The sequence below is a fragment of the Ziziphus jujuba genome, chromosome 4 (genome assembly GCF_031755915.1).
Source record: "Ziziphus jujuba cultivar Dongzao chromosome 4, ASM3175591v1".
Classification (NCBI taxonomy): domain Eukaryota; kingdom Viridiplantae; phylum Streptophyta; class Magnoliopsida; order Rosales; family Rhamnaceae; genus Ziziphus; species Ziziphus jujuba.
Window position 1 is genome coordinate 33,589,904 of NC_083382.1, and position 20,428 is coordinate 33,610,331.

Below are 20,428 nucleotides of genomic sequence, written 5' to 3' on the forward strand. Positions count from 1 at the left end.
CCAACAACATCCTCGGCCGGGCAACTTTTTAAAGGTTTGTTTGGTCAATGAACAGCATTGAGCCGATCATATTTTGACAAATACATATTGAAGTTGTTTAGGGAAAAAATTATAGGTGCCTGGCTCTGGCTTCTGATATTATATCATACATATCTATATATGATCACCATCTAAATGTAACAAAGCCTCTAAACTAATTATAAGCACTTTTTAGCTTTTTATGATAATATTCATCACCTATGATGCAATTATTATGATAGCTAGGCATGCATCATGCATGGTATTAAATTGGGATTTTTTTTATTTTTTTATTTTTTTAAAAATATTGTTTTTCGGTAGTGTTAAAATGGGCCGGGTTGAAGCGTGCATTGGGATGATGATGATGTGGGGTCTCCATATGGTGTCCACCATCCATTAATCAACAAAAGAGATTACATACTTTATTAATTATGTTGTTGCTTGTTTGACTTGAATAATCATTTTTGACAATTAACTTATACTTGCAATAAAAAAAACTCTACCAATTAAAAACAAATGAAAAAAAAAATAAAAAAAAATCCAATCTGCATACAGAAACGTACCACACCTACATATGTATGGTTTAGTGTCCAGATCTACTGCTTTTCTTAAACTCTTATGTGAATGAATAGATGGGATGAGTTTAGCCTGAGTCTGCTGAAGCCGGACTACTGGCAAACCAGAAATTTTGTCCTTTATCTGCTTTTCTAATATTTTTTCTCTGGGAATTGGATCATTGTGTTCTTCAGGGAGGAAAAAGGGAGAAGAAATGCTGGTGTGCTTGGAAAACTAAATTAAGCCCTGGGGACTTTTAGCCAAAAAGAAGAAAAAAAAGGGTAAATTGTATTTCAATATCATGTAATTTGTTTATATTACACATTAGATCCTTTAATTAAAACGATTTATGTTGAATTCTTAATTTATAATTTGTTCTGCATTCCAAATTAACTAACACAAAGTTTAAAAATTAAAAAAATTAACTAGTTAATTAGGCTTTAAATAATTATACAATTTACTTGTGACTTGTCTTGCTCTTGGTAGATGTTAAAAGACAAAATTAACAAGACAAATAAACATGTCGGTAAAGCCATATCTAATTAGTTGTCCATGTTATGTATATATTATATTATTGTTTATATTTAATTTTAATTAAATCAAAGCTGTCTGTGACTTGCTTTATCTTTTAAAATCTACATCTTTAAAAGTTTTGTAGGTATGCTCACATCACGTTGGAAAGCTAGAAGTCAATATGGAAAACGAGTAATGATCAAGTAAGCAAATAAATCCTCCTTAAGTACCAATTTGTTTTTTTTTTTTCTTTTGTTTTTTTCGAAAACTATTGATTAATGATTTATAAAATTACTGTTCACAAGTCTGATTAATTTTTCTTTATTGGGCAGTGGTACGTGGAAGCGTTTGTTCAAAATTTACACGTTTTGTCACAAGATTTTGAGTTACTTATGAGTAGCTATATCATTTCTCACCACCAAAAGGCATCTGGAAAGATGGGAGTATTAATAATTAGATGGATGTAGTAAAATGGATTGGACATGTCAATTAGTAGTCAGGCATGTACTAGCAAATGGTTTTCATTTGAATAACATTAATTGCCACAATTTGCTCATGGCTGTCTCAAGTCTCAACCACTGCCCAACACAAACTCATACTCTGATTGGAGCAAGACAGTACTGAACTCCAAATGGCAGCAACATATTGATCAAGCTTGACCCCTCAACAGCTTACATCCATTGCAGGACTCATGAATGCGCAATCAATTAGTGTGTATATATATATATATATATATGGGTTTTCAGCAAAAAAATATATATATAGGGGTTTTGGTTAGGAGAGAGAACAGGCACCGTTTTCTTCTTGTTTGATTGAGAGTGCTAAATGACAATTATAGAACTGTGTACCCATACCATCATTATGCATTACTTGGCCCAGTTTAACTGACTAATTATTATCAGTGGTAGTGTCATCCATTTTCCACAAGAAGTGAGGCTAAACTCCAAACCGACCAGTATGAACTCTGATCACATCATATTATTATTATCATTAAATGATGAGGTTTTTTGATGATCTAAGTAATTTACAGAATTGTGTAAATCCAGGTCCCAAGGAATAATATCCTAGCTAAACAAAAAATGAGGTATGGATGATCTAATTGTCCAAGAAACTGATGCTATGATGAAGAAGCTATGGTAACTTCGGCTGAAGGCACAGCATGGCGTGCTACAAATGACTCCACAAGCGGGTTCACAAGATTAGGTGCTTCATCCTTCATACAACAACAACAACAAGACACAAGTCAGACGTGTAATAAAATTTATCAATATAAGGTTTCATATTTAAATTCAAGGAAGTTCGACTACTGAATGGCTTAAATTCAACAAATTTGTTGCAATCATTGAAATATGTAATAATTTTGTTATATGCACAATGGCCTTCTAAGCCTTTCAAGACATAAGCTTTTCGCTTTAAAGTATACCATTTCTTCTCAAAAGCCAATTAAAAGCTCCTTGTCTAAACAAACCAACCAAATATAATTCTGATTCCGTGTTTTATTTGTGAGAAAGAGACCTGAGGGCAGTGGCCAACATTAGGCAGCACAACGAAGTCTTCCACAGAATCAAAATTTTTGTAGGCTCTTCCAAGTTCAATGGGTTCCCATGGATCCTTGTCACCCCATGCTATCAAAACAGGACACTGCAAAGAGAAGTTGGACCCAAAAAACAAAAAAAAAATAAATAAATAAAAAAAAAGGGAAAAAGGCAGAACATTTACATATCATTGAGAGTATAGCGCACAAATGCTAGTTAGCATACCCCGCATTTCAGTTTACAATACTAACCTTCACCTGAGGCAGTAGTTCCTCAGGAAGTGGGCCATCTGAGTAACAAATGAACTCCAGAAAAACATCTGCAGCACCAGGCTCAAGTCCTGGAAGAAGGATCTTTTCAACTAGTTCTTCTGTCACTTGGGAAGTATCATGGTAACACTGAAATGCAATTCATTAGAATCAATCAACCATAATGGATACCTTTAGGATTAAAATCAGGAACCACTTCTAAAGGATAAGGAAACTAAATCATTATCAGGGATCATCTAGAAAGGTTGTGAAATTTGTGCAAAACTCGTATAATGCTTGCAGGACGATAGTGAAACCACATACACAAAGGATAGATCAGGCAACATCCAGAAAGTCTCCTGTAAATTGTTGTTAAGAAACTACGAAGGATCTGTTTGGTTGTTATCTAACCAACGCTTTTTACCCCCCTTTTCAACTTTTTGCCTCTAAGAGCTGACATCAAGGAGAATAAGAACATTAATGCTGATATTGTGAACTACCTGGCAGAGGATACTTCTCACAGATTCTGGTGTCGCAACACTCTTGAAGAAATATTGGCCAATAGCAGTATTTCTGTGGCAATGACATGGCTACGTATTTTGAATGTGAATCTGCCATTTCCTAATTTAAAATCTACTAGAAACAAACTAAAGTTTCCAATTTACCTCAGCAAACTCTGAAATGATTTGATCAAAGGTCTTCCATACCATGGCTGCTTTTTAATATGAAGCATACGTAGGGAGATATTTAGAAGCATAATGCCCTTACAGATCTTTGGCTCCATAACCGCTGCCTGAAGACCAACAAGTCCTACAAGAAGGCCATAATATTCTGTAAGTCGTAAAATCAAGAAAATATATCGTGAATCACTTCTGAATATCTTTCTCTCCTAAAGTAATCAATGTTGACCAGAATGGAATAGGGTATAAGCTATATCTGTAACTTATGTGAAATAAAAATAAAGGAAAAACACACAGCAGTATAAAGTCTTCAAGAGTACTGCCAGTAGGTTACCAAATTAGTTTTGTACTTTAAACATTGTCATATGCCTCAATTCAGTTGGTTTATATATTAAACAACAATTTGGGCATGATGGGCATATTACTGGTTTGTCAGCATGTTTCAATTCAGAGAAAATGACAACGGAACATGTTGACATGGCAACTTACCAACTTACCTAAGGCAATTTGCAGCATAGCATATATATGATGAAGATCAAATAAACCAAAATAACAGAAAGATAAAAACCTCCAATTGAGTTGCAAATGAAAAATGCATCATCCTTAACCACATCATTACAAAAGTCATTTAGCTGGCTGGCCCATGTCTCAAATGTATAAAATAAGCCATCCCCAAATTGGCGAGGATTTGGTTTGTCTGAGTATCCATAACCAATAAGATCAATAGAGTATACTCTATGTGATTTTGCAAGAACTGGAATATTTTTCCTCCAGTGGTCACTGTAAGAATAACAACCATTTCACAAGTAGTTAAGCAATTGAATGAAAGAGATAATTGAAACATACAGTAAAACTTTCACAACAATTAATATACTTTGAAGCCTGAAAATACCACATGGGACGTTAAACAAGCAACTATAGGAAATGAACATATATGTTGTATGTGTGTGTGTGTGTGTGTGTATATTATATATATATATATATATATATCTTATAGCCAAAAAAAGAAACTGAAAAATGAAATAATGTTTGATACAAACACTAAAAAGATAATGCCCTATCTTCTGGATTGCAACAAAACATTGGGGGGAAGACATGGAATGTCCATGTACTAAAATATATGTTGTAAATTAGGTTGTCTTTGAGCAATGTTGTGCATATATTAATACCTATATGAATTATTTCTCTGCTAATGGGAAGCAAAATGTGAATGATGTAGACCTGTTTGCTCCAAAACCATGAATTAATATTAATGCGGGACCACTGTTTCCAGAATGCTGGTAGCGAATGGAATAGCCCCTCCAGTTCCACATACTACATACAAGAAAATAAAAAACATGATGCTTCAAAATCAAGAAAGGCTATCATTAGCAACGTCAATTACTCTATTCTACTCTAAACATTTTTACAGAGTTAACAGCATAGTAGCATGAAACATGAGATAAGTGCAAGGCTTAACTTGTTTGTTATATTGACTCATTTTGAGCGCTAGAGAAAACGATTCTCAATGGTTTCTAATTGTTACATTTCATTCTCATTTACAATACTATTAAAGCTCTTTGAACCACGGATGCTAATGTTGAAGTAGCCGGTCCAATCAGTTCTACTCTTTTTTTTTTTTTTTTTTTTTTTTTTTTGTGTGTGTGTCTCTCACCTCCATTTATCAGTCATCATTTGTATATCATTCTGATTGAAAAACCAAAAAGTAAAAATAAATATTTGAGTAATCATGACCTGAAATATTTGAGTAATCATTACCTGACACTTTCTTCTGTACAGAACTCTATTCATTTTGGTGAATTTATATCAAAGGACAAAAATTTTAAGCTGGGTAGGAAAGAAAATGTGCCAAAACGTTGCCAACTAACAGAAAATCAGAAAAATGTATGACAATTTCACAGGTGAAGTTTGTTGTTTCAATGTGCTTGAGCACCACAAAACAGATATGTAAAAGAGACAAATTTTCTGCAAGTGAAAGAGAATCTTAGAAACAAAAATCCAAGGATTCACACAGTAACAAAGGCAAATTAATTACCTGGTGTGAACTTGGAGGTCCGAGTGTTTGTCGTTGGAAGAGGTTCGGTTACTGGTGAGGCTCTCCTCCTCAATTTGATCGCTCAAACCAGAAAATGAAACAAACCCACCAGACTTCAATCCAGAAATTTCACAAATTCTCTTACGAGATAACGAAATTTGATGGTGGGGATGGTTGTTGCTGAAAACGAGTGGTACTGGTAGAGGAACAATCTTGTTGGTTCTTTGAGATGACAGGAACGGATAATCCAATCTTGAAAAGGGCAGTGTTGCAGAATTTGTGATTGCCATGGATGCCAACGCCTAGCTTTGATGCTCCGAAAGAACGTACGGGTTTCAAAGAAGCAGCACAAAGCTTAATCAAAGAACCAGCTCACATGTTCGATTTCCAGTGGCTGTAGTGTATGCCCTATAATTTCATGTTTACCATTCCTCCACGTTGCGTTGCCCCTTGCCAACATGCAATTTCGATCTTACTTTTATATTCGTATTATTATTTATTTATTATTATAATTATTCTTTGTTACAAAGGGTCTATAAAAGTATTCAACGTACGTCCAAACCGATTTCTATCAAATATCTGCTAAATTTTCTTTTTATCTAATTTATTGAAAAGCAAAATTCAGTGGCTGCAATTCTTCAAGTAGATTCTTTTGAAACTGACCCAGAAAACGAACGCGCAGATGATCATCTCTCCTCTGACTTGTTCCATTTATATGATATCAATCACCCGTACTGGGCGCGCGCGCGCACACACGCACACACTCTTGCAGTTGTGTATATAGGTTTCCGATCAGAACCATCATCACCTGCAATCGTAAATATTTTACTATAAACTGTACAAAAATTTTACTTGGTTCGAAATACGCATCAAAATCCGATCTTTTTCTTTTCATATGTATGATATAACCAGAAAAGCGAGAGCCACAGAGAGAATATTTACTGGTGACTTGGAAATTAATTGGTAAATATATGAAATGCCATCACAATTATTAGCTTTCATTTTGTTACGTTATATGTCTTTTTTATATTTTCAGCGATTAAAAAAATAAAAATAAAAATAAAAATAAATAAATAAAGAAGCTACATTTGCATGAATACTAATTTGTAGGTGTACCATGGCCTACTAATTAAGCCATTGAAAGATGGGTATGAGAATAACAAGCCACTCATCAGAAAGTGGAAAATCTATACCAATGCAGTGCAGAGTACTATAATACTAATGGATATTTCATCAGAAAGACTTCACCCTTTAGACTTGCAAGGGAATAGAAGAATTGGGTTTTGATGTTAAAAGCTTTTAGAATGGTAGGTTACATCCCCTTTCACTAAATATTGACTTTTTGAGAGCAATTTGACTGTGAGTTAATGCTAGTTGGAGCAAAATTAGCCCCATTGTCTCTGCCTTAACTATTTTTTATTTTATTTTTTGGGTGAATATTGCCTCTGCCTTTTAAATATATACACAGACACAAACATACTTAACGGCAGAGTATTTTGAAGAAGGTAGTTCTAATTCCTAGTAACCGATTATATAGGAATATGGACCTTAAACCATAGTTGGTTTAGAAATCCGCCGTAGTGACGGCCCATTTGATCCCAGAGGACATTGACAAAGTTGATGGGTGGGGTCACAAACATACTGGACGCATATGAATGATGGGCAGCAGCCAATGGGAGCCGAAGACACATTAACTACCACAGTTTATAAAATTACAGATTTATCCTCTAGTTGATGGGCAGTTGAAGTTTTAGGAAAGACAAAGTTTTTTAGGAAGTAGAGAATTAAAATAGATTTAGAAAGGTTGGTCTGCCCAACAATATAGATATATGACCCGGAGTCCGGCTGGTTTAGAACGTTTGGTCGGTCATATCTCTCTCTCTCTCTCTCTCCGCAGAGACTTGTTGTGCAGTCTTAGCCGGTAATTCCCACTTACATATAAATATCATACAAAATCTACCGGTCAAATCCCAAACAAACCCTCCAACTATAAGCCCCCCATTTTGAGTTCCTCATTTGCCTGCTCTGTATTCTCTATACAAAACACACACGTTCACATTGCCCACATCGCAATGCCCCCCCTTTATAAGCCTGCACTGCACTGCACTGCAATGGGAATATATTATACTTTCTCTACAAACCTCAAACAAACTCTCTCTCTCTCTCTCTCTCTCTCTCTGCATATATACATCTCTATCCCTTTTCTTAACCTTTTTACTTTGAAAAAGGTTTTCAAGTTTTGCATGACCCACCCCGTATCATTTCATTGCATCATTTTGTTAATCATGTGGCAACGCATTTTGCTTAAAAAAAAAAAAAAAAAAAAAAGGGCTCTCAAAGCTTCTCAAAATGCTTCAAGTTTTCACGGGTGAGTCATTATCTCTTTCTGCTCTTTAAAACTACTTCCTTCTATTTCTTCTTTTGTACCTTCTCTTCTGCTAGTTTGTATCTTTTAATCTCTGTTTTCGTCTTTCATGTACTGGTAAAATGCAATTGATGATTCCTCGAACAATGTTCTTTTTTTTTTCTTTTTTAATGCAAATTGAAAAATAAAAGCACTTATTAGTTTGGCCTGATAATTTATGTGTCAACCAAAGCTAAACATTTTTTTGATACGCTTCTCTGCTCTCATATATGTTTCATGGTGTTTTTTGATTAACATTTAGGCAAAATTTTAGGATCCTATGCATAGATACACATAAAGGTTAGGATGTATATATATATATATATATTGAGACTGAGACCGAGGCCCCAAATGCAAAGCAGAAGCATAAAGAAAGAACCAACTAGACCTGTTAATAAAATTTTTTTAATCTATTTATTTATTTTTATCTTCCTTATTAGTTGGTGGTAAAAATTATGAATGCAAAAAAATTCGGCATTAGTGCTCAAAACATCGAGGCCATCAGGAAGGAAGGAAAGGAAAATTCACCAAAAAGAAAAAAAAAATGTATATATATATAGGAAGGAAAGGAAAGGGAAGGGAAAATCCCCAAGCTTGGTTGGTTTGGTAGACCCACCATGAAAATGTTTATAGCATTACTTATATTTATTGGAGCCCCACCCAATCCCAGGAAAACAATAGAAGACCAAAAAAATATGTAATACGACATGAAAAAATCCACCCAGTTAAATTTAAGAGTAAATATTGATATTGTATATGAAAAGGGTCAAAAGTCAAAAGAAGAAACGTTGAAGTAGCAGTCAACCATCTACCAATCACACGGTGTGTATAATTGTAGTGGAAAGACTGGTAGTTCAGATACACGAGTATATATATATATATATATATATATTTTTGTTGGGTCAGATTATATGGCCAAAAACACCTCTCCCTCGCTCATGGCTCACCCTATACTCATAGGCATACCAAATTTGAATTTTGAATTAGTACAGATTACAAAACACACCGAACCTGTTTAAACACCAGATGTATTTATAATTTGTTTGTGTTATTAATTACCTTCATTTCCAGAGCAAGGAAGATTAATATAATGATGAAAACTTCAAATTGCATTCGTTTTTGACCTTTGGGTTGGGGGGCTAGGTGACCTTAAACAAATAAATATATATAGGTGGGAAGTTCTAAAAAGGACCATGTGCAATTCTAGGCCTAGCCAATTCATCCAATATTGTGCTGGCTTGGCAGTGTCGGCTTGACGGGACGATAATGTCTTTATCCTACATGGGCTTTTGAAGATGCCATAGCTTATATGGGCTTGGGCTAAGAGCATCCAAACTTGCTAGCATATGTCTTATTCGAAGTCCAACTGTTTTTTCACCTTTATTTATTTATTTATTTATTTTTTTATAGATCCTTTCTGAATTTGGTAGGGTTGTGGTCCTATTTTTATATATAAATTGATATGCATAACTCACTTACTAATAATTTAAGTTTTTTTAAGAGCTCAAAATTTAAATATTATGTCCAAATCACACTACCACCTATAGAAAAAAAAATAATAATAATTTAGTGGTTATAAAAAAACAAAATGGTCTACAATCGAAGTACAATGTTGATATATAGCTCGATAAACATATGGTATATTCCTTGGTAGACAAACTCTCATTTTTTTTTTTTTTTTTTTTTTTTGGGATAATAGAGACAAACTCTGACATGAAAGGTTAATTTGGTAGCTATATGCATATTGCATCAATCATATGTTTGTTTATTTTGAATCATTACAATATCATTTGATAAATATATATGTAGACACACTTTCACTTAAAAATAATAACAAAATTAACGATGATATATATGTAGGATAGTTCGGGGGAGGCTTTCACAAAATACATTGAATTGAATCACAATTCACCATGCACAGATGCATAGCAAGAGGACAAATCCAATACTGTTTATAGAGAGCATTAACAATCAATTGCTCACTTCATACTTCATGTACGCTTGCTTACCTGTAAGTATTGTATATACGAAATTTTAAGTTCACTATCGAAGGCACCTCACTTATATATTAGTTAAGCTATTATATGCAATAATACATATATCTTAATTTCTATCACTTGATGCCTCATGTATGTTGCCTGTTGCCCCACACACACACACACACAAGTGACACAACATATATCAGCACATGATGTTTAAAATATATTAATTAAGCAATTATAGCAATAATAAATAAGTGTGTGTGTGTGTGTGTGTGTGTAGAAATCTTGTTTATAAAGAATGTGAATAAACATTAAATACAGATCAAGTGCATACGTAGAAATATTATAAGACTAATTAGTTGCTAGACTGTTTCTTCTCCCTGAACATGAATAAAAACACTAGTACTAGTTGCCATGCATACTAGTCCTGTTAGCCAGCTAGCTAGGGTATTGATCAATATGAAGTAGCTTCGCTAGAGAACCCTGTATACATTGATGAACTAATTAAATGCCTAATAACTATATATAAATAAAGGAGAATTTTTTTTACTAAGGTGTTGCGGTATGTTTAGGTGCCCAAGTTATCCTAAATTCCATTCCTCAAAAAAAGAGAACTATGTATATATAGCTATGACTCGTGGGCTATAAATGCATATAGATAATATCGGTTTTATTATAATGCACTTCACATTCATATTGCACGTGAGCATGCAATTATATGTACTACTTGTAAACATCCTAGTTTATTTTAAGAGAGAGAAATTTGTTATATGTCCACCTAATAATTCAAATCCAAGTCCATCGTAATAAAATTATATACAATATATGTAGGATTATTAATTTAAGGAAGCATGTAATCCTAATATTCTCACTCAGCAAAGAGGATGTTAGACCTTTTCCAGAGCATCTTATAAGTATAAATTACTTAAAACTTTCCTATATATATATATATATATATATGTATATAAAAGAATGTGTGCATGCATACTCAACATATTCTCATGCCCCTTATATAGCTTAGGATTAAAACATGTTATTGGAATATATATACAATCAACAAAGGTGCTATAAATCAAGATATAATATATATGTATAACATATTTTATGGAAGAACAGCTCTATTAGCTATTAGTGTGCTTAAAATTGCGAATGTCACTGAGAGACTCGGAGTTTAAAGACTTTAGAAATTACATATAAATATATACTTGCTATGATACCTAATATTTAAAAAAAAAAAAATGTAGGTGTTAAAATTTGATATATATAAATTTCTCAATTCCTGATGCCCATATTATAGTGAGGGCATATGCATAGTAGGATTGCACATATTTATCAAAAATAATGATTGATCTTTCTTATGCACCCTATGTCCACAATGTTCGATAATATGACATCACAATCAAATACATTGATCTATTGCTCATGCATGCTTTTATCGAACAGGTACATATGATCTATGTAAACCAAACAGCTTGAACTTGTATGTAGTCGTATCAACAAAGAAGGAAATGCCTGCATATTGTGAACTATTTTCCCTCATATATATAGCATATAAATAAGTATATTTTGGAACTAAAACATGTTGAACACGCTCATTCAAGTGCATGCGGAGGACAATCAAAGTATTTGAAAGTTTAGTTTATATTCTAACTTGTAGGCATCATTCACATTTGAATTGGTTCAATTTAGCATGAACTAGTTAGCTTTTGAAAATAAGTATTCTATCCTAGTTATAAATATATATATATATATATATATATAATTTTGATATGGTGAGGAATTATAAGGGATTTATAAACATGAACAGTTATCCACAATTGCTATGTCATATCATAAATTTCTTATAATATCTCTTTGTATTAAATTCATATACATATTATATGCATGTAACACATTGGATAAAATCCTTTTATGTTACTTTCAAGTCATAAATTTGTGGTTGCTTAATGCGGTGAATTGGTGATTACCATAGCTTGTGTTTATTCCGAAGGCATATACTATAGCTTATGTTTATCTCGATAGCTTATGTTTATCCTGAAGTCATATATATTTTGTGTCTTTGATGAGATATATATTGATTTTTTTTTTTATTTTTTTTTTGTTAGATAGATATATATTGATTTTGATCATTGATATTTGATAACAATTATATAATATCTCCATCACATATATCTTTATTTCAATACCCATAACATGAAATCCAATGTGTTTTAGTTTTGCCAAGTTCATCTTCAAATGCACCACATGCATGCATGACTTTGAGTCTAATAATATGTATTTATTTCAGCTATATATGTCAACATATATTATCATATATTTATTTATGCAGAACGAAAGTTCATATATATCAACTACGAGGATCGTTGATCAAGAAAAACATTAATATCCATTAGGTTATTGTTTAAATCCGTGAGTTAAGTATATGAGTATTTATACATATCTTTATCTTCAGTTTTCATCTCTGTGCTATACATACTTGTTGATTTTAATTGTAGTTAATTCTATGCGCTTGAATCTTATTTCGTTCCTTCGATTAGATATCAGCTATTTTGTATTAATGCATATCAACAATCATCTATATATACAATTGATATCAAAAAATGTTCAAAAGCTTGAGATCTCTGGCAAAGTGATATTAGGAAAAAGGAGACTAGCTAATAGCTTAATTAAAGGCATAAACAAATAATTAAGCTTTTGATTAGAAGAATAGATAAGCATTTTGGATCATGCATGCAATGCATAATAAACGTTCAAGCAATAAAAATTTTGGGTACTTAGCAGAATATATAAACAAACATACATACAATAAACATATATATATATTGATCATGTCTTCATGATTATACAAGTGAGATTGATCTTGCATTCAGTCTTTAAAGATACAACTACAGCGTAGATCAATCTAAAGTTGTCTATGAAAATACAACTTTTTTTTTTTTTTTCTTTGGCTAGGAATAATACAACAACTTTAAAAGAACGAAAAAAAAGAAAGAAGAGTATCACAAACCCAGCGAAAATGAAGATAAGATGACCATGAAACCAATAGAACAAACTGGAACACAAGAAATAATATTAATCAAAGAAACCCTTAGGTAGGTAGGTAGAATTTGCGCATAAAGTAATGGAGGATGATGAATGGCAGGTGCGGATGGATGATATGCTATTCCATTTGATGATGATCATCATCAATGGTACTGTTGGGATGATTGTGGTTAAAAGTAGTGGTGGTGGAAGAGAGCAATGAAGAATCCCAGGTGGTGGTTGGCAAGGCATAAGTAGTAGTGGGTGCAGTAGCTGTTGCAGTAGCACTGGTGGAAATCAAATTAGGATCGGAAAGTGCAGGTGGAGCAGAAGTGGGAGTGGGATCGGGATTGGGATTGGGGTGGGGGTGTTGTAGTAGTAGTTGGTGTTGGGCTTGGGCAGCAAAGGCATCGTCGTTGATCAAGGAATTGAGAAAGGAAGAGAAGACATCGTCGGGGCAGTAATTGATATCATCATCATTGCCTGGGAGCTGGGCATGGTTAATATTGGAGGGGGAACAATGATGTTCATCATGATCGGAAGATGATGGAAAATTGGGATGATAGGGATGAATATGATGGACAAGTGCAGGAGTGGCAGTGCCAATGCCAATGCCATCAGGAGTTTGAATTGGATAGTGATCATGATCATCATTATTAGCAACAATAGTGGCATGGAAGAAGAAGGTGTTTTCATTTTCATTTTCCTTTTCCTTGTGTATGATGTTGCTGTTGTTGTTGTTGTTGTTGATTTGGAGGAAATCAGCTGGAATATCATTATCAGGTTGTTGGTCGTCCGTGAGATTGGAAGGAGTAGAGTGATTAGGGTTAGGGCTTGGTGTTGGTGGAGGCTGAGTAGCATTGATCATCATGGGTTTGGAGGAGGAAGAGGGTTTGGTGTCATGAGGATGATGACGAGGATGAGGAGGAGAAGAGGAGTCGGGGGAGTTGAGGAGAGGCTTGTGGGTTCGGGGATCGATGCCTTGACTAATGAGCTTCTTGCTCAGGTGAGTGTTCCAGTAGTTCTTTATCTCATTATCTGTGCGTCCAGGAATTCTCCCTGCTATCAGAGACCACCTATATGTATATATATATATATATAATAGTGAAAGAAAAACAAAACCCTAGGTAAGCTAAGCTAAGGTAAGGTAACAATAATTATAATGGATGGGAAATATTTGAAGGAAGAAAGTAAGAGTACCGGTTGCCGAGGAGGCGATGGAGGCGAAGAATGAGATCTTCTTCATCAGGAGCGATGTGGCCACGTTTCACGGAGGGACGAAGATAGTTCATCCATCGCAGTCGACAGCTCTTGCCGCATCGCAGCAGCCCAGCTCGCTTTGGCAGTGTTCTCCACCGGCCTTCTCCTTCTTTCTTGATGTAGTTCGCCAACACCTCGTCCTCCTCCGGAGTCCACGGCCCCCTTTTCAGCCCCACCTTGCTGCAGCACGGTGTCATCTTACTATTACTATTCTTATTATTATTATTATTATTATTGTTGTTGTTGTTGTTGTTCTTCATATACCTACTACTTTTCCCCACCATGCTTGATGTTGTTGATGATCCTCCTCCTCCTCTTGTTGTTGTTGTCGTTGTTGTTGGGTTCCTCATTTCGTAAGAGACGAATTAAACTGAGTGATGATGATGAATGCTGTGATAGGTTTTGTTTATAAATTTGTTTCTTTTTTAACTCTCACCCTCGTTTCTTCTCTTTTTCTTTTTGCTGGGACAATTGAATTGGAGATTACTGTTTATGGCCTTTGTTTATTTTCTGCAGGGACCAATACCAATACCATCATCATGTCTCTTCTCTACTCGCACTTTTAACTGCGTGTTTTCACGCTCTCTTTTTTTAATATATATATATATATATACATATATAAAAATAAAAAAACCTTTTCTTTTAGCTTGCTTCCTTACTCATTAAGCAAGCTGTCTGTCTGTCTGTCTTATGCTTTTCACATTAATTATATTTAATATCTTTATTATTTCACATATTATTTAGTTTACTACTGCTACTACTACAATTTTCTTTTCTTTTCTTTTCTTTTTTATATATGCACATAATTAATTATATCAAACTAAGGTGTTAATTAGTTTTCTTCAATATATATCTTCAGATGAAATTAATCAATTAATTAATTAATTGGGTTTCTCTCTTTTCCTTCTTATTTTGGAAAGAATCTGAACTGAGGGGTGTTACTGTTTATTAAATGACCAAGACTTGGCATGGGGTAAACGGACACATCTACCATATAATATCAATTTAAAGCTCCTAGCTCAAAGTTTGATAACACTTTCATTATTAATTTCATTCATCATAATATACAACCTTTCATCATATTATAATATTTTTATTATCAAACAAAATAATAATAATAATAATAATAATAAATGCGGAATTTCCTAATGTTACATTTTGGTTTTCACATATATTTTACAGGGCGAGAGCCAGGGCGAGATGAATATTGGAATATTAAAAAAACAACTCCCTCCCTCCGTCCCTCCCATCTCCCAATCCCAAGGATGCGCGTGGCGTGGTTTCTATACTCTTCCTCTTCCTCTTCCTCTTCTGGTTCCACAGAAATGACAGCTAAGCAGGGATTGGCTGCTTAAAAATTGAGACCCCACACACCCACCCACCCAGCCACTCATTTTCTAGCATTTATTAGAATCTGGGCTTTGCACCACGCACGCACCAGATTTTAAACCCAAACTCCAGACAACCAGGATCCTACGCCCTCCCGAGTCCCCACCATCTGGGTCTGGTTTTGGTGACCGCTATCACCACCTCCCCTTCGTAACTCTTATCAATTTTTTATGCTTACAGATTTTGAAACTAATAATAATAAAAATTGTAATTTTTCTTTCTTATATATTAAAACAAAAAAAAAAAAACAAAAAATCTCAGACTAAATGACATTGCATTTTTACATTCTATATACCATATTACATTTTGGCCGCATCTTTTGCCAATGCCATTTTTCATGTCAAATTTTGTCACTAAATTTGCCAGTTTGCCAATTTTGATTGTAAATTCTATTATAATAAATTTTGTGATATCCATACTATTTAATACTTAAAATATTATAATTTATAAAAATGAATCTCATCATCATTTAATAATATTTAAAATTTAATAATGATATTTTCAAAAAAAATAATATTTATCATCATCATTGAATGCTCGTCAATATAATTACAAATCAAATGACAATTTAAATAAAAATAATAAAATTAGATATTCTAATTAAAATTTACCACATAAGATGGTAATCTTAACAAGACTCATTTTTTAAGTATCATTAAAAAGCCAATGCTAAAATGTGGTATTGATTAATATATTTACCATAGGAAAGCTTATGGCAATGCCAAAATGGCATTAGCCATAGCAAACACTCTTGCTCATATCATAACAATAGAAAGCCAACTGCCCCATCATTTACAACAAGTAAAACACGAGCTCAACTCAAATCAAAATTATGCTATTTCAGAAAGTAGTAATAATAATAATATTGGAGAACGAACACCATCGTCTATATTATTATGATGTTGGCAGGGTCTGAAATCTGATATGCTTGTATTTTTGGTCAGTGTTGAAACTCCTTGCAGTCTCTGTCAACCCTTTAGATAGTAGGAGCTTCAGTGCACCAACTCCCTCTTGAATAGCATCATCAATCTTGTTCAACAATACCAAGCTACAATTACTATAAATTCTAAATTAAAATTAAAACATCTGCTACTTCATTGCATGCAGACACTCGTTCACCTTCTGTTCAAAAGATATGCATCATTTAAAGAAACATGTAAATCACATTCATTGTTTCTGAGATTAGAGTGTGTGCTTAGTTCTACTAACCTACAAGCTATCTGTATAATGATTTTCGTTACCCAATATCCAGCAAGATAATCTTAACAAGGATAATGATGTCTTTGATCACAACATAATCAATTTTTTGTTGCTAACATAATAACTTACTCGTTCTCGAGCTGTCCTGTTGAATTTTTGAAGCAAGAATGCTTTGGGATCCATTTGACCAGGAGGCCGCCCAATGCCTGGTGCATAATGAAATAAAAACAATCTCGCATTACAATAAGGAGAAGAAAACTGAACATCTAAAACCGAATACCAATATTTGGGACACTGAAACTAACAAATTCTTAGACGAGAAAATTCTCTGTTTCCCCGAAAATGGTAGATCACACTCTTTAGCCTAGTCAAATCATTTAAATAATACAATTATTTAAAATAAAAAATAAAAAATAAAAATAAAAACAGAATGTTAGTACTGATATGCTGTGTAGGCTCCTTATATTTGAACAAGATATGCAAAACTATAACCCATGGATTTCTGAAACTAACAAAAGATTAGACAAACCAAAAAAGTCGTGGCTGATAATCTCACTCTAATTATATACCCTTTTTAAGGTTAGCAACTGAAGAATAAAAGAGATAACGAAGATAGAACATTCGCTGATAGTATTTTACCACATGAAGGGCTAAGCAATTCATGCTACTTCAGCATATGAGGAACAGTCTAAGCAAAGCAATTGTGGGATTAGTTGTTTTTCAGATTTCTCACATTTGCATTTCAGAAAATGCAGTATTTCAACAACCACAATTCCAAGTTAATGTCAAACAATATTTTGCCAAAACCAAACCCTTTCCAATTCTAATCATACCCATTGTGGCTTCCATGACCTCCTTTGTCATAAAGACGAAGCACCCTGCAGGGTAGGTTCATGTCATCATGAAACTGCAACCAAAAATCAATAAAGCAACAAAAAGGAAAAAAAAAAAATGGAATAAACTAACAACAAAGATACTATAAACCAACAAAATAATAGAAAGTAACAGACACAGTATAGAAACCGTTGCTACCACAAGCACGCGATTAAGGGGAAGCTTATAGTAAGCTCCAAGAGGTCCTGTCTGTAGTTTAGTCAAAAAGTACAAGTTATGCACAAGCTATTCTAGCCTTTGCGGCAGCACATGATAAAATGCCTTCATTTTAGAAAAAAAACAGAAGCGGAAGTGAACGCCACATTTAAGGTGCAAGCTGAATAAAACGATTTGAATCTTTTAAGAATATATACGAATTCCAAATGCCTCGTAACATTGTAACAATATGATATGCAATAACTTCTGCATTGAACCATAAGCTGTCATTCATAAACACAATGGACAAGCAAATTGAAAACGGTAATAAACATTTCAAAGTAAGCAAGATCAAAGACAGCTAGATAAATAACCCAATGTGGGAAAGGGTAAAATGTTATGACAACATAATTTCCTTCAAAGTATAATGAAAGCGTCTCAATCACTTACAGATTCACCACTCAGATTCATGTAAGTTTGAGGCTTTGCCAGGAAAACAGGGATGTCGCCAACAAAACTTGTAAGATTTTAGCATCTGTGCACTTTATAAACAAAGTAAACATGCAGAGATGGGGAGTTGAATTAAATGAACATACCTTGACCAAAGATTGCTTTACAATGAACTGTGTCCATTGCAATCCCTTGTGATTCAGCGAATGCATCAATCATCTCAAACCCCACGTACTCCAAACCAAGACCAAGTAAGGTAAGTCTTATAACAAGTTAACAACTGACGTTATAGATTAAGATACCGGAATTCATATCATACATTGTGTCTAGTTCCTTTGTATTTATCGCCAGGGTTGCCCAAACCCACAAACAGCCACGGTCGTGAAGCAGCAGTGCAAAACCAATGTCTACTTAACCTGTTACGCATGTTCACTCATTTCCACCAAGCCGTTTCTTGGTCTTTAAAAGTTTCTTTGCCAAACTCCTAATTACCTGTAACGATAAATTAGATTAAAGAGATTATGGGCCTGGTTTGCCCTTTTTTTTTTTTTTAACTTTTCCTTAATGATAAATTAATAAATCACAGGGAGGGGTATTGATACTTTTGTTTTCCTCTTTCTAAGTAGGTCACTAGGTTCCCCTGCTCGTAAGCTTATGCCCCAATTCAACAAGATGGAGAAATTATTCAATGTGAAGGGCATTGCTGTGAGTAGTAGTAAAAAACTAAAAACACAAGTTCCAACATTCTTCTCCAATTATAATCTTTCAAGGAATAAATAGGAAATTAGATTAAAAACTTCCTCAAATTTTCAACTTTTTATCAGGGAGTTTTTAGATTTCCCTTCTAAAATAAGTCATTCTCTATCAGTTTAAGAATTTTCTATGGACTTCAATCGAAGGGCAGAGTTGATTTGGTCTCATAAAATTGATATGAGATTCCAATACGAAATATACAAACTTCTCTTTGCAACTATTTACGACATGTGAGCATAAAAGGCTTATTAGACTAAGATTCTGAATTGCTTATAAAACAAGGACATAGCAGAAAATACCCATATCCTCGAAGAGAAAAGCGATAAGGAAATTGTACCTGATGCACCAGAAGTTGGACTGTGAATGAGAAAATAGTCGAGAATAGGAAGGAGTGGAGCACAGCGTTTCTCTCTCTCTCTCACAATAAGAATAATAATAATAATAAAGTGTTTTTTTGGCCCTTTATTTAAAAATAAAAATAAAAAAATTGTTAATACATTATGGTGGTCGTGAAGACTGTAGTGGAGATGAAAGCTCCAATTTTTGTTGATGGATGTTAAAGGTGGTGGCTATGTCGGAGCTGAACGGTGCACGTGCTTGGAAAGGATGAGGAAGGGTTGGTCACGTGACCGAATCAATTTTGCATTGAATTACTCTTCAATCAGTTTTTGCCGCGAATATTTATCAACTATTGCCGTCGATGATAATGTAATTTAACTTATTTATCAATTTTGTTAACTTTGTGTATAAAAAATAATTTTTTTTTTTTGGGGTTAAAAATGTATAAAAATAATAATTGGAAAACCAAAGGAATATTCTTTTATATTCTGATGGGAAACACACCCAACTATAGTTACTATGTTCCCTAAATTGGTTCATTAATATTTGTGGTTCAATTAGAATAAGTTTATAAGTATGAGTTTCAGCCCCCAAAAAAAAAAAAAAAAGTTAATAAGTTTGAGTTGAATGAAAATATTTTAATTAAAACAAATGTAGGTGGATATAGTGAATAATTTTAATGAAAATAAAAATAAGTTTTTCAGATAAAAAATTATATGATGATTTGTCAAAGAAAACAAATTATTGTTATAACATGAGTAAACCAACAAAGTTCAAAGACAACAAGTTATTGTTATAACATGAGCAAACCAACAAAGTTTTTTAAGTAAAAAAAAGTGAATAAAGGAAAAATATTAAGAAAAAAGTTTCAAATGTATTTTTATTTGATAAATTTGTTGTTGTTTTTTTTTTTTTTTTTTTTATTCGCTCATCCAATCAACTTTATAAAACCATTCTTTTTTTTTTTTTTTTGGGCTAGTGTGGTTGGGCCCCAGGCACCCCTTCCCCCCCTAAGAC

The 20,428-nt window shown here is 33.6% G+C and overlaps 3 protein-coding genes and 2 long non-coding RNA genes across 22 annotated transcripts; 2 read left to right on the forward strand and 3 right to left on the reverse strand.

Moving 5' to 3' along the window:
- Positions 1-545: 545 nt before the first annotated feature.
- On the forward strand, positions 546-1,882 carry LOC132803442 (uncharacterized). Its single transcript, XR_009638683.1, has 3 exons — positions 546-854; positions 1,232-1,289; positions 1,419-1,882. It is a non-coding gene; the product is annotated as an uncharacterized LOC132803442 (long non-coding RNA).
- Positions 1,883-2,023: 141 nt separating this feature from the next.
- On the reverse strand, positions 2,024-6,867 carry LOC107415027 (pheophytinase, chloroplastic). Of its 2 annotated transcripts, XM_048471132.2 has the most exons (9): positions 6,527-6,849; positions 5,585-6,392; positions 4,771-4,863; positions 4,118-4,329; positions 3,535-3,679; positions 3,370-3,442; positions 2,873-3,019; positions 2,602-2,727; positions 2,024-2,299 (listed from the first exon to the last, which is right to left on the reverse strand). In XM_048471132.2, exons 2-9 carry the CDS (start codon positions 5,872-5,874, stop codon positions 2,204-2,206), a joined length of 1,182 nt encoding a protein of 393 aa, XP_048327089.1. In that variant the 5' UTR covers positions 5,875-6,392; positions 6,527-6,849; the 3' UTR covers positions 2,024-2,203. The 2 variants fall into 2 exon arrangements, with proteins under 2 accessions (XP_048327089.1, XP_048327090.1); XM_048471133.2 differs by lacking the exon at positions 4,771-4,863 and having other exon boundaries at positions 6,527-6,867.
- Positions 6,868-7,593: 726 nt separating this feature from the next.
- Positions 7,594-13,149, forward strand: LOC107415079 (uncharacterized). The gene is made up of 3 exons (XR_001581199.4): positions 7,594-7,952; positions 9,849-9,999; positions 13,113-13,149. It is a non-coding gene; the product is annotated as an uncharacterized LOC107415079 (long non-coding RNA).
- LOC107415078 (transcription factor MYB60) lies at positions 11,202-15,877 on the reverse strand. Its single transcript, XM_016023353.4, has 2 exons — positions 14,192-15,877; positions 11,202-14,067 (listed from the first exon to the last, which is right to left on the reverse strand). The coding sequence occupies exons 1-2, from the start codon at positions 14,599-14,601 to the stop codon at positions 13,131-13,133; spliced, it is 1,347 nt and encodes a 448-aa protein (XP_015878839.3). The 5' UTR covers positions 14,602-15,877; the 3' UTR covers positions 11,202-13,130.
- Positions 15,878-16,215: 338 nt separating this feature from the next.
- LOC107415033 (peptidyl-tRNA hydrolase, mitochondrial) lies at positions 16,216-19,754 on the reverse strand. 17 transcript variants are annotated; one of them, XM_060816653.1, is made up of 9 exons: positions 19,410-19,742; positions 18,639-18,811; positions 18,462-18,553; positions 18,320-18,386; positions 17,873-17,923; positions 17,674-17,747; positions 17,146-17,204; positions 16,970-17,046; positions 16,216-16,669 (listed from the first exon to the last, which is right to left on the reverse strand). In XM_060816653.1, the coding sequence occupies exons 2-9, from the start codon at positions 18,744-18,746 to the stop codon at positions 16,535-16,537; spliced, it is 663 nt and encodes a 220-aa protein (XP_060672636.1). In that variant the 5' UTR covers positions 18,747-18,811; positions 19,410-19,742; the 3' UTR covers positions 16,216-16,534. The 17 variants fall into 17 exon arrangements, 1 of the variants encoding a protein (XP_060672636.1); XR_009638779.1 differs by having other exon boundaries at positions 16,557-16,697; positions 17,146-17,995; positions 18,320-18,352; positions 18,466-18,811; positions 19,410-19,754; XR_009638783.1 differs by having other exon boundaries at positions 16,557-16,697; positions 17,146-17,747; positions 17,873-17,995; positions 18,320-18,811; positions 19,410-19,754.
- Between the last annotated feature and the right edge of the window lie 674 nt (positions 19,755-20,428).

Bases quoted from the DNA above. Each gene is read 5' to 3' on its own strand.
- LOC107415033 (XM_060816653.1), bottom strand. From the start codon at position 18,746: ATGCGTAACAGGTTAAGTAGACATTGGTTTTGCACTGCTGCTTCACGA. The intron at 17,748-17,872 runs GTAGCAACGGTT...TTTTGGTTGCAG, and splicing joins CCCTTAATCGCGTGCTTGTG to TTTCATGATGACATGAACCT. The intron at 16,670-16,969 runs GTAAGTTATTAT...TTGTTGAACAAG, and splicing joins ACAGGACAGCTCGAGAACGA to ATTGATGATGCTATTCAAGA.
- LOC107415078 (XM_016023353.4), bottom strand. From the start codon at position 14,601: ATGAGGAACCCAACAACAACGACAACAACAACAAGAGGAGGAGGAGGA. The intron at 14,068-14,191 runs GTACTCTTACTT...ATATACATATAG, and splicing joins CATCGCCTCCTCGGCAACCG to GTGGTCTCTGATAGCAGGGA.
- LOC107415027 (XM_048471132.2), bottom strand. From the start codon at position 5,874: ATGGCAATCACAAATTCTGCAACACTGCCCTTTTCAAGATTGGATTAT. The intron at 4,330-4,770 runs GTCTACATCATT...TTATTCTTACAG, and splicing joins CATGGTTTTGGAGCAAACAG to TGACCACTGGAGGAAAAATA. The intron at 3,020-3,369 runs GTAGTTCACAAT...ATTGCATTTCAG, and splicing joins TGAGAAGTATCCTCTGCCAG to TGTTACCATGATACTTCCCA.